Source organism: Abramis brama, assembly GCF_963993115.1.
Source record: "Abramis brama genome assembly, chromosome: 21".
Classification (NCBI taxonomy): Eukaryota; Metazoa; Chordata; class Actinopteri; order Cypriniformes; family Leuciscidae; genus Abramis; species Abramis brama.
The window spans coordinates 14491054-14504367 of NC_139983.1; the positions used below are offsets into that span (position 1 = coordinate 14491054).

The window sequence follows — 13314 nt, forward strand, 5'->3', positions numbered from 1 at the left end:
CAGCATTTGCTAAGACATTATTAAAATCAAAAGTTGTATTTGTTAACATTAGTTAATGCACATGCAACAACTATGTTTTAACTAACATTAACAAAGATAAACAAATACAGTAACAAATGTATTGCTCATGGTTAGTTCATTTTAGTTAATACATTAACTAATGTTAACAAATGAAACCTTATTGTATTACCGTTTTTTCAGTAAACCTTAGGGTTACTAAGATACTGTATAGTCATTGTGACAGCTAGCCTCGGTTTCATATATAACATAACATTGCATCATATGTAAATTAGATTTATCTGGAACATGCGTCAGAGTCAAAAGAATTCTTTTAAAAGGTTCACAAGGTTCAAAGTACGTATCTTTAATTTGTGTAAATGCAAATTTCTGGTTAGTTACATTAACAGCATACCCACATACTAGTTTGACGATTATAATCAGGTTAGGTGAGCCTTTCCAGGGTGGCGGCACTTCTAGGTTTGTCAGATTCTCAGGATGTCTGAATGGTAAGACTTCTGATGACAATTCATACAGATGTTTTCAGTAATATTCTGTACATATCAAATCACAAATGAAATATGATAAACAATTCAATTTTTTTGAGTTTATAATATGATGGCTAGTGTAACACTGTGAAATTTCTTTGGTTTGATTTGTTTCTGTAACTAGATTTCAGTAAGTACATCTGAACACGGGTGTGAGAGAGAGGAATCTGCACGAGTCACTGAATGAGTGATCTGTCTGATGGATGATGACAGGTGAAAGAATGAGGAAATGGAGCTTGTCAAAGCCTTTTCCCCTTCCTGTCAGAAAGGTAGCGTCAGTGTTATGCTGACAGGAGCTGGCTGACGGGTGTCTGTTGTCTGAACCGATATGTAGGGTTCAAGAGAAGAGACTGCCCAGGGACTGGATCTGAACGCTTTGAACAGGTCGCTGACTGAAGGAGGTCACTGAATTATCATCTATACAGGTATTTTCTTTTTTCACTATATTTTTGCTCATAATTTCCACCTGTCATGTTGTATGCAAGTGAGTCCATACCTATTCATTGCCTTTTATTTTTTGTTTCAAATGGAGATTATTATAATTATTTTTTTTAAACAATTTTATAATTCATTCTTTAGTTTCCTTCTCTTTAAGGACGTTTATTTGGTCTTGCCGTCTTATTGTTCAGTGAGCATAATTGAATAGTGAACTAGGAGAGGTGCAATTTTAAATGACTAAGAGCAGGTTGATCTCTTTAAGTTTAGTACTGGAATCTGTTCCATGTGTCATTTTGGTTTTGGGTGAGGTCTACCTACCTTACTTGTAGTACTGTTGGAATTACAGATGTACGGTAAACGATGTCTCTACAGTATACCCACTAAGAAAGATGGTTTACTGATCCATTAAAAAGTGGTTATTCTGGTTTGATTTGTTGTCCTGGTCAAAGTACAACAACACTCCCAGCTATACGAATAAACAAATCCATATAATGTGGCAGTGCCTTCTATATTCAGTATAATAGTTCAACCAAATATTACACTTGTATATTCAGTATAATAGTTCACCCAAAAATGAAACTTCCCTGTAAAAATGTATATGATCAATAAGTTATGACAACATTGTTTTTACATTGCTTTAGCTCTTCAAAATAAGTTAAGCAATTTTCAGCTTTTTTTTAACAAGTTATACAAGAATAAACTTTTTTTTTTAAGTCAGTTATTAAATGTAATTTAAGTTGAAATGGCTTAAACATCCAAGTTGATTGTACTTAAAAGTGCGTATGTGTATATATATACATGTATATGTATATATGTGTATATGCGTGTGTATATATATGTGTATATGTATGTATGTATGTATGTATGTGTATATATATATATATATATATATATATATATATATATATATATATATATATATATATATATATATATATATATATATATATATATATATATAATAAAAATATTAAATCATTTATATTTATATGCATGTGTATATTTTTTATATTATATTTATATTTGTGTATGTGTATATATACACACACACACACACACACACACACACACACACACACACACACACACACACACACACACACACACACACACAAATATAATATAAAAATATACACATACACATATAAATATATATAAATATATAATATATAACAAAAATTATATATATGGGTGATTCTTCAATTAGGGGAACTTTTATGTCCCCAGGTTATACATTCATGTTAAAAATACTATATTATAAAATAAATAGTTTAGTTATTTCAAATAATATTTATTGCACCGCCAAAAAATTGTATACACTAAAATCAGTATGATTTCCATTTTTAAAAATGTTTTCATCACTAATATTTGGCTACTCAGGCCTTGTCCCCAACCCAGACTTTAAAACTTATCAATGAAACTTAAGTGAGATGCCTTACTTCCTAAAACTATTTTTTCTTATTTTTTAACCAGAATGGCTCCCAAGAAATCAACTGAAAGGTCTAGAGATTATAGAAAAAAATTGAAGGAAGATCCTGTAAAATATCAGCAGTACATTGACAGAGAAAAGGGAAGATACAAAAGAAGAAAAGAAACAGGAAAGCTTAAAGTAATCTCACAACTTTCAAAACGGGAGCAAAGACATAAACGCAAACAATGGAGAGTTAACCAAAACAATAAAAGAGCCAATGACAAAATTCGACAGGAAGTACAACACTATGTAGCTTCAAACACCTCCCCAACATCTCCAGACATCCCCCCAAGATCTCCAGTGCAACAACGTCAGAACAGTGAACATAAAACCGTTTTAAAGGTATGTTAAGCAACGTGGCGGTAATGACATACTGTTCTGGTAATGACATAGTGTTTCTTCATGATTGAAATAAACATGTTCAAGCTGATGGTTGTCATATTTACATCTCCTCACATCTGTCCATTTCTTTCAACAACACTCACCAGAAGTCATTATTTAAGCCTTTAAATTTGCTTTATGTATCAGTGCACTTTTCATTTGTCATTACCAAAACACTATGTCATTACCAGAACAGTATGTCATTACCGCCATGTTGCTTAATTTACAGCAAACATACCTTTAAAACTGTTTTATGTTCAATATTGAGGTGCTACATGAAAAACCTAATGAAATACTCATCCACCTATTCAAAGAAAAAACATCTAAAATTAATTTTCCAGAAATTAAACAAAAGTGTGCTTTGATGAACACAGAAAAACACATGTTGATGGTAAGAACAAGAAAATATATGTAATTCGCTGAATGGAAACATTTTGTTTTTTATACGTATTGTTGAAGGTTAACAATGTTTGCAAGATAAATGAGTTTAAATGATCTCCTTGATACATTCTTTGCATTATGAGACTTTTTGATGTTGTGATGGGAATGACGTTTTGCAGTGCCAGTTGGCAAATAGATATAAAATACTCAAATTATATTTAAGCTCAGTCGTGGCCATTATTATATCTTTACATCAAAGCATGTAAACATTGTCTTGACATAATTCTAACAAAATTCAACCAAATTTCATTCATCAAAATGTAAGATGGCAAAATAGCCCCCAATTGAAGAAACATACATACATACATACATACATACATGCATGCATACATACATGCATACATACATGCATACATACATGCTGGGGCGCTGTAAAGGGGGGGTAAACGATGACGATTCTCGGGGCCCATGACTAAGAGGGGGCCCAGAGAAGCCCCCAATAAAATTGTGGTGCTAAAAAAAATATTTGATAGTAAAAATTATTAACTTTAAATTATTCTATTTGCTGTTTCCTGGTGTCAAATTTTTTTATTTGTTTAGGAAACACAAACGTCCGTGGGCCCCTCTCCCCCTCTTGATTATCATAAAATGGTTCAGTCCGCCCAAATTGTATCCAGGCAACACAAACAGCTTGACTTCACTTATAGCGCCGGCAGAATATCAACTTGACGGAAGAGGAAACATTGTGCCATGATGAATGAACTATCCAGAGTCCACAGATCTGCAACATTCACCATGGATTTACTGTAGTAACACTAACTGCAACCATAGAAGTTTGGCAGGAATAGTAGGCTATAATGCCTTCAAGTAACATTACGTTGGTTTTATTTTGACATTATGAATAAAACTGCTGCCCTCAAATGTTAATATGAACTAAAAATAGACCTTTGTTTATAACTACTACAATATTAGGTTACATTTCATTTTTTCCAAGGAGCTGTTTTTTTTATGCTCCTAAGAAGAGTCTATTATAGCTCCATAATTGGTCAAAGTGTGTTAGTTTTAATAAATAAAATAATAATAATAATAAAAAAAAATTCTCTGGCATTTATTTCTTTTTGCTGTATCGAAAACGTACCAAACCGTGACACAAGTGTATCGTATTGAACCGAACCGTGAATTTTGTGAACCGTTACACCCCTACTATCTATATCTCTCTTACCTATCTGTCTAGCCCTCTGAAGCAATGGTTGAAGCAATTTGAATGCTGAGAAACTTTACTAAGGCGATTTGAAAAGTTAGTTTATCTGTTTATTGTTATGAATGTTTGATATTTACCAAAAACATCACTTTGCAGTGTGTTGTTGAATGAGTTTTTTTAATAATAAATGTATTTTTAATTAAAATATTTGTTAGTAATAGTCATTATTGGGATTTGATCTGGTGTTTTACGAATGCATAATGGGTGCGATGTAGGTCTTAATTTTCATTAAAGTGGTCTTAAAAAGGTCTTAAAAAAGTCTTAAATTTGGGGTGATCAAACCTGGGGAAACCCTGGAAAGAGGCAAAGGGTCGACAGTATGTTACCCAATATTTCACAAGAAAAGGTGGGTTTGTAAGTAGGCCTAAATTGTTAGTGGACCGCCCGTGACAATGATCGTAGCCTACGGCACTTTTCTGTGCGTACGCACGCTTTGTACATGAGGCCCCAGGTCTCTACGGTACCATTTTTTGACAAATATGTACAGTACATACATACAAATATAAATATATGTGAATACACTATATGACACATGTACAGCTATGCACAGTATATACATTATACAGTACTGAAGTAGTGCAGTATTACAGAGGACAAATTACGGGTGTGGACATGGGATGGAGTTCAAATGTCTGATTGACTTAAATATATGAGAATGATAGTCAAAATACCATAAACCATGATTTTATGTAAATTAATATGAAAAAAGTCTCAGCTGTGTTGGGGGCCCTGTCAAGATTCTTTTCATGGGGCCCAAAATCCTTAGCAGCGCCCCTGCATACATGCATACATACATGCATACATACATACATACATACACACACATATATATACACACGCATGCACGCACATTCTTGTACATCTATCTTTGTGAGGACATTCATTGACAATGCAATCTCTAGCCACTTACCCTAACCTTACCCATCACAACTAAGTGCCTAACCCGAACCCTTACCCTAAACTTACCCTTAACCTAATTATAACCTTATCCCTAAAACCAAGTCTTGACCCTCAAACAGGCCTTTAAAGGGGTCTCAGAAAGTGAGGACTCTTTGTCCTCACTCCAATGGTCTAAAACTCAAACTGGTCCTCACAAAGATAGTTGTACAAGTACACACACACAGTATTCTGTCATCATTTAGCCTAATTTACTCACGCTTAAGTCATTTCAAACCTATTTTATTAGCTTTTTCTATGATACAAAGAAATTTGATTCTGGTTATTCAGATAAAAACACAAATTACAATGAAAAGGCATGGAAACTATCAAGCTTCAAAAAGGAAATAAAAACATAAGAATAGTCCATACCACTCTTGTGCTTTATTCCAAGTCTTCTGGAGACATAAAATAGGTTTGCGTGAGAAACGGGCTTAAATTACATGCCATTTAAATTAAATTATTCCTCCCCAATGAGCCGTTAACCACTGCGTGTGGGAAATTGAGTCAACTCTAGAACCGGCTCAGTCAGATGCAGTTTCAAGCTGTTTTTCTTTTTTCTTTTTCTGAGCTGCACAAACCAATTTATTATAAAGGCCTGACTCAAACGAGTGATTCATTCACGAATAAGGCATCGCTACTTGGTCCGTTTCTTATGCAAAGCTATCCTATGGTCTCAGAAGAATAGAAATATAGTTATATGGACCACATTTGTATGGTATTTCTGTATCTTTTTTGAAGCTTGAAAACTTCAGTCACTGTTCTTTGTATTCGCATGGGAAAAACCAAGTCACACGGGTTTGGAGGATGAGTAAATGACAGAATATCCATTTTTGGATGAATGGTCCCTGTGATGGTGTTTTATGTTTAAGGGCCCTTAGGAGAAGAACAAGAGGCCTCATCTGGTTTATCAAGAGTGAACTGTGGCTTCTTGAGAATAGGATTTTACAATTTGGTGTGGGGTGTTTTGTTCCTCCTAAAGGGATTTGTTGCAGCACTTCTCAACATCAAAACCATCTTCTGGTGGTGATGTCAATGGATACATTATGTGAAAACGTCTTTCTGTGGTAATCGATGTACTTCATGACATAGGCAAAACAGTCAATATAACAGACCTGATGATGCAAAGTCATGTAACAATTGTTGTTCATTTCTTGGGAGTTTTTTAATTTGGTAAGTATGGGATCTTTCTTTCTCTGAACCTATTTTTAATTGGCTGTTTTTTTGTGTGTAAAGCACTATTCAGGTACATGAAGGTCCACTTTGACTAATAAATAAATAAATAAATAATTATTTATTTATTTATTTATTTATTTAAATAAATAAAATATAATAAAATATAATATAATATAATATAATGTATTCAACAATTTATTCATCTTCCTGTAGGTACCACAATCATGGCACCAATCAGCCCAGATCTCTTTGGCTGGGCGATCTCAGAGCAACCAGAGGCCGCATTTCTCTCCATAATCGTCCTCTTCATCATTAGCATCGCGCTCTTGGTTCTCTGTGCGAGCTGTAGAAAGTAAGTGGTTTCTTCTGAGTGACCTTTAAGTGATTTCGCTTGGTTTTGGTTTAAAAAAAACATGGCTCAAAAGATAAAGTCATCTGAAAACAGGCAACAATGCATGTCCTGTAGTTAAGCTATGTAGCAAAGTCACCTACGCTATTGTTGTAAGCTACATTCCTAGACATCACTGTCAAGATTTTCTACTATGCTAATTTGTAAGGAATGAGGCAGGAATGTGGCTCTATCACAAAACACAAAAAACTACGTCTTACACATTCTCGCTCATGTTTCACATAAAAAGAAATGAAAAAGAGACCAAGCAAATAAGCAGTATATTGTGGGGTTGAAATTTCTAAAGTTTATGCAGACTGTCTGCATAGTGATGATATATAAGCCAGTGGGTCAAATACCAGTTAGCATTTCAATCTCATTCACATTGTTTAAACTCATTAAGGTAAATTCCTTATAAATAAAATAATATTATTATAATAAAAAGGTTTATTCACATTTATTTGGAGCTGTACCTGTAGTTGCAGGTACAGTTTTAATCTCAACCACTAGAGGCCAGCCAAGAACTCCAATGCATGATGTGTTGGAAAAACTTCAGGCATTTTTGGACTGACAATACTTTTAGTATCATCAGTGTTTCTCTAAAAATTAATTACTAGCTACTAATTACATCTTCAAAAGTGTACAAATTACTCTCTCTAAAAGTATTGCATTACTTATTTCTTTCTAAATCCCATATCAACCTCGACAGGAAACTGTTCTTTTAATTCTTTCAAATAAATAAAACTAATAAAACTGCATAAATTATTCTTGAATTGTTTTAAAGGGAGGAGGTTACATTTTAACAATATACATTTTAAAATTCACTTTTGTTTTATATAGAATTGCTCTATAGTCCATATAGCATTTAACGCAATTACATCCAAAGTAACTATACTTAAATTTTTCAAGGGAAAAGTCATTAAAAAATAGTAATCATCATTTAGCAATGCATTAAACCCAGCATATCATACATTTATTGTAAGCAATTAAATCTTGTTTGTGTTAAAATATAAATTGATTGTTAATTCAACAATGATTTGAAAATTAATGAACATTTATTTGGCGATTTTTGCAGTTTCAATCTCGGACACCAGCCAGTAACTTCAGTGCATGTGGGATAAACTTTAGGCTTTAAACTTTATTGCACTGGCAAAATGGAATCGTATAAGCAATAGTCACTTATGTGTTTTAAACAAAAAGATTAAACTTAAGTGCAAAATTTATCAGAAGCATGGCCGTGCTTTAAATCACAAATAATTTTGATTTATTTTATTACTCAACAGACATTCATTTGAGTTGGAGAGCAACAGTGCACCAGCACAGAAATCATCAGCACTTGTGAGCGTGGTGAGTGACAAATGAAATGGCATAAAACTAAAAGAAAATAGACATTGTTTTTATATATATAAACAGTGTTGGGTAAATTACTCTAAAAAAGTAATTACCAGCTACTACATCTTCAACCGTGTAATTATTTAATTACTTTTTAAATCCCATATCAACCTCGACCAGTTCAATTTGTTTTAAATCCACTATTGTTTTATATAAAATTGTTCTGTAGTCTATAAAGTATTTAGTGCAGTTACATCAGAAGTAACTGTAATCAAATTACAGAAAAATTAAGAGTAGTTCCTTCACTTTTTCAAGGGAAAAGTAATTAAATTACATTACACCCAACACTGCATATAAAACTGTTTTATATTTAGTATATTACAATATTTCTTTAACCTATCATACACTCAAAGGTTCATGGTTTATTGACTCAATTTTAAATAACACTTTATGCCAAAAAAGTTTCTATATAAGGAGAAATGTCTTAAATGATTGCATAATACTAACTGGTTATTTCGTGTGTGTTTTTTCTCTAGTAATAAAGTATGTTTACAAGCTGCTTAAAGTGCCCCTATTATGCTATTTTAAAGGTTTCTAACAATAGGTTTACATGCATCCTGTCACATGAAGTTTCTATTTACCTGTTAGTTTTAGTTTCCTTTGTCCCTGTTCATTATTTGTCATAGTTAATTGGTATTTCTCCATTTGTTTCCATGGTTACTCATTTTTTAATTGATTACCCCACCTGTTCCTTGTTTTCTCCCTCCACTGAGGGTGTGTTTTTTCCTTAGTGTTTTTCGCGTACAGACGACAACATTGTCAAAACGATCCCCGCTCACACAGATCTGCGAAAACAACCAAAAACGCTGTATTATTCATGTCAGGCCAGTAGTTGGCGATGCCGATGTCACTTTGTAAAGAAACACTATGGCCCTATAGACAGAATGCACATGATGTCACCATTTTCACAAATTCACATTTTTGTAGTTTACACAGAGACGATAACGGTATCGTTTTGAAAAACTTGCACTTTGAATCGCGTTTTCAAAAGTTTGCGTTTTCAGGCCCCCAAAACGCCGTTGTCAGGTAAATGAACAGCACAAAGCACATACGTTTTCTGTATTTAGTTGAAAACTGTTGTGTAAACGGCCCTTTTGTCTGTATTTATAGCCCTCATTTTCAGCTGTTTCAGAAAAAGAGTCTGAAAACGGTTCGTTCGAAGAGTCAGTCTCTCTAAACCTCTCCTTACCACCAGCCTACTCTGTTCTGATTGGTCAGATGGCCCATTCTGTTGTGATTGGTCTACTCTGCTCTGATTGGTCAGATGGCCCATTCTGTTGTGATTGGCCTACCATTTACAGCAAATGTCAGAAACGAAAAGCCCGTAACCATGTCTGAATTTCAGCTACAGAGGCTTCCGCGGTGCTTGATACACAGTGATACGAATGATGGCGTCGGTTTTGCCATATCAATTCCAGCACGAGTCTTCATCAGCAGTTCAGAATCGATTCTTTCCTTTAGGAGACAATAGCTTTATTTATCGTGCACTTTGATCTTTAAAAACTGCAGACATTTTACATTCACAAACAGCTATATTACACACTGCAGGAAAGGGAATATTCAAAAAAGCATAATAGAGGCACTTTAATTCATAAAATGAATTGAAACTAAATGAATTACAGCTAAATTCATAAAAATCATCCCATGATAGGAAAACCTAAAAGGTTTTACACATGAAGCGCCTGACAGAACCCCCTTTTTTTTTTTTTTCTAAGAGTGAATAAATGCACAAATGTGATGTAAATCTTGTGCTAAACTTGTGCAATTCTCAATTGAACAGGCAAGAACAGGCGATTCATCAGGAGCCAGACACAACCCCGCTGCTAATGAAATCACGGGTGATGAAATCGGTAAACTGAGTTGTTAATGAATTTCTTTTGAATCTGAATGGCTGTTTATCACTTTGCAATGCTATCAAACCAGCTCAGCAGATGCACTTTAATCTTGTCTTTGAAGGTTTAGATCCTGAGGATGTAACAATCTCTCAAGAAGGAATCGTGTACAAACCTTGGAGAAGTCACACTCTCTCTCAAGGTATGTCTCTCCAGGACAAAAAAGATAATTGCAAGGAATTCAAACCACAAAAGTAATGTAAACCCTGTGAAATTGCTTTACTTCTCACCACACATTTTGATCCCAGAAATGAGAAATGCACAGAATAGTCTAACGGTTAGTTATTAGTGTTAGACTCTAACACACAACAATGCATGTGCTTTCTGCAGATCCAAACCTACCAACTCAAATAAATGGCGGTGTTGGGACAACACTTCAAGCTAACTGAGAAATTGTAAGCACTTCAGATGATTCTGTTCTACTTTTAAAATAGTCCTAAAGGAATAATTCACCCAAAAATGAAAATTACTCCATGATTTACTCACCTTCAAGCCATCCTAGGTATAGATGACTTTCTTCTTTCAGCTGAACAGTTATATTAAATAATATCCTGGCTCTTCCCAGCTTTGTAATGGCATTGAAAAGTGCCTGAGTTTTTGAAGCTCCAAAAAGTGCATCCATCATAAAAGTAATCCATACGACTCCAGTGGGTTAATAAATGCCTTCTGAATCGAAGCGATGGGTTTTTGTAAGAAAAAATATCTATATTTAAAACTAAACTTGATCGCCAAAACTCGACTCTCTCGTGAACGTGGGTGCGGCTGTTGCCGAATTTCAGTGATTATCGTTTATGAAGTTTTAAATATGGATATTTTTTTTACCTAATAAATGCCTTCTGAAGCAAATCCATGTGTTAACCCACTAGAGTTGTATGGATTACTTTTATGATGTATGGATGCGCTTAAAACTCAGGCACTTTTCAATGCCATTCAATACCAAATCTAGGAAGAGCCAGGATATTTAATATAACTCAGACTGTGTTCAGCTGAAAGAAGGAAATCATATACACCTTGGATGGCTCAAGGGTGAGTAAATTATGGGATAATTTTCATTTTTGGGTGATCTATTCCTTTTAAGTTGCATTTGAGTAAAAATTCAAATTACAATATAAACATGTTTTATTCAACTTATTCTTTAACTCAGATAATAAAAATGGCGTTGACGACGTAGCTGTAACACCACAGACTTTGTGGTGTAAACAAGCCTGTAGAAAGTTCCACCATCTTTATTATGCGACCTGAAATGCTCTTACTAAACAAATCCCCGCACTATTTGGAGAGAAATGCTTTCTGTATTCTTCTGAAACCCTGCTTTGTGGTGTTGACTCCCATAAAGTGCCCATCAAACTTCATAGGAAATATTGGACCCACCCTTTCCCTCAGCATTAACCATACTGACTCAAAGCTGAATCCTTATGCAACAATTCAGACAGAGATGAACAGTGTCCCTCAGGGGAGAAGGAGCCTGATCTTCTGGTCACACCTGTTCTTTTCAGATGGTCACCAATTAAATGCGACGTAGGCAAGAAAGTCACATTTCCATCTGAAGATGAGGTGGAAGTTTCGCCACCATCACTACCAAAGAGACATGAAGACATTGTATCTTTTCTGAAGAATTCCAGTATTGTGCAACTATTCTGTATTCAATTTCATTCTTAATAGGGGTGATTGTAGATTTTATCTGTCAGATCAATTGATCTGGATATGTTTGACTTGATGGATGCATACTGGTGAATATTCTTAGGTTTTGAACAAATGTACGAATTCCAGTGGGCATGAATACATCCTATAAAAACTTTAATGTAATAAAATGTAATTAAAATAACAAGTGCTTTAGAATTAACCCTCCTGTTTTGGTGAGATTGACTTTATTTAGGGGAAATATTTGCTCTCTAGAATTGGGCCTCTTTTCTGTTTTTCTTCTTTTATGAGGGCATTTATAAAATTATATTTTATTTCTTTAAAATAAGCAGTGAAACAATTATATTCATATTTAATGATTAATAATTGTGTAAACAACATGCATGAAAATGCATGATTTTTGTAAGATATTTGAGACAGAAAAATATGGATGATAGAAAAAACTAGATTTGAGAGTCAATCATTTTCTACAAAATATAGATTTTTTTTTTTTTTTTATAAATAAAAAATGAAACCTACATAACATATCTGTGAACTTGGCACATGGTTTTAAAAAATGTCTTTAAAAGGAGACTCCTTTTTGTAATTTCTTTTTTTGTCATTGACCCTTATTTTAAATGGGCTACTTAAATCAATGAACTGAACAGATACTGTACTGACCCTAACTCAGCTAGATCTAAAGTAAAATATTACCGGTATGCAATATATGTTAGATGTCTCTGTCACCAAACATGTGACATTTTTAACTGAGGGTGTTTTCATTCATGTTCAAATTTACATTTTGTTTATAACCAGTTCTTTGCTAAGCACGTTTTTGCGGTATGACAACAACAAAAACGGACTATAAGGGTTATTTTGCATGCCCTATCTAATAAATTCTAAATGTGTGTAATTGAATGCTTTTGTTTTGCTTGAACATTATACATATTCAGAATCACAAATAATACATTATGAAAATATAAAAAGCCTGCAGCAGAAAAAGGTTGCATCATGCGTTTATCATAATCATTATTAATACTTAAGTCTATTTATTAGGTCGCACGTAACCTACGTGTAAAACATCGCAACCGTGACAACATCCTTTAAAAATCTATTAAAAAAATCTTTTGAACTTATTTCTTTGACCTGTGATCTTTGTCCGTAATACACGCGTTCAACGGTAAGTAAAAAAAACAAACAATGATAATAAGAAAAACACTGTTACGTTTAAACCGATCTTCACGTGACGCCTGTTCTTGCAGTTTTTGGGAAACGCACGCGGATCTGTGGCCGACGTGCAGAATGCAGGTTCTTGAATGTTCTGGCCCGATGAAGGATGTGCGTTCTCTCACGTACGCGTTTATTGGCCTCGGCTGGTTCACGAGCGCAGCGCGTGGGGAGGCGAGTCACAGCGCTCGACCAATGGCGTGCGG

At 34.1% G+C, this 13314-nt stretch overlaps 1 protein-coding gene across 3 annotated transcripts; it reads left to right on the plus strand.

Annotated features, from left to right (window-relative positions):
- Positions 1-816: 816 nt before the first annotated feature.
- On the plus strand, positions 817-12797 carry LOC311072661 (uncharacterized protein). Of its 3 annotated transcripts, none has more exons than XM_084097830.1 (7): positions 817-970; positions 6803-6941; positions 8261-8324; positions 10150-10219; positions 10326-10403; positions 10592-10656; positions 11598-12796. In XM_084097830.1, exons 2-6 carry the CDS (start codon positions 6814-6816, stop codon positions 10648-10650), a joined length of 399 nt encoding a protein of 132 aa, XP_083953956.1. In that variant the 5' UTR covers positions 817-970; positions 6803-6813; the 3' UTR covers positions 10651-10656; positions 11598-12796. The 3 variants fall into 3 exon arrangements, with proteins under 3 accessions (XP_083953956.1, XP_083953955.1, XP_083953954.1); XM_084097829.1 differs by having other exon boundaries at positions 11758-12796; XM_084097828.1 differs by having other exon boundaries at positions 823-970; positions 11406-12797.
- The last annotated feature ends 517 nt before the right edge of the window (positions 12798-13314 follow it).

Excerpts from the sequence above, each read along its gene's own strand:
- LOC311072661 (XM_084097830.1), top strand. The coding sequence starts at position 6,814 with ATGGCACCAATCAGCCCAGATCTCTTTGGCTGGGCGATCTCAGAGCAA. Across the intron at positions 6,942-8,260 it reads CTCTGTGCGAGCTGTAGAAA|ACATTCATTTGAGTTGGAGA; the intron begins GTAAGTGGTTTC and ends ATTACTCAACAG. Across the intron at positions 10,404-10,591 it reads AAGTCACACTCTCTCTCAAG|ATCCAAACCTACCAACTCAA; the intron begins GTATGTCTCTCC and ends TGCTTTCTGCAG.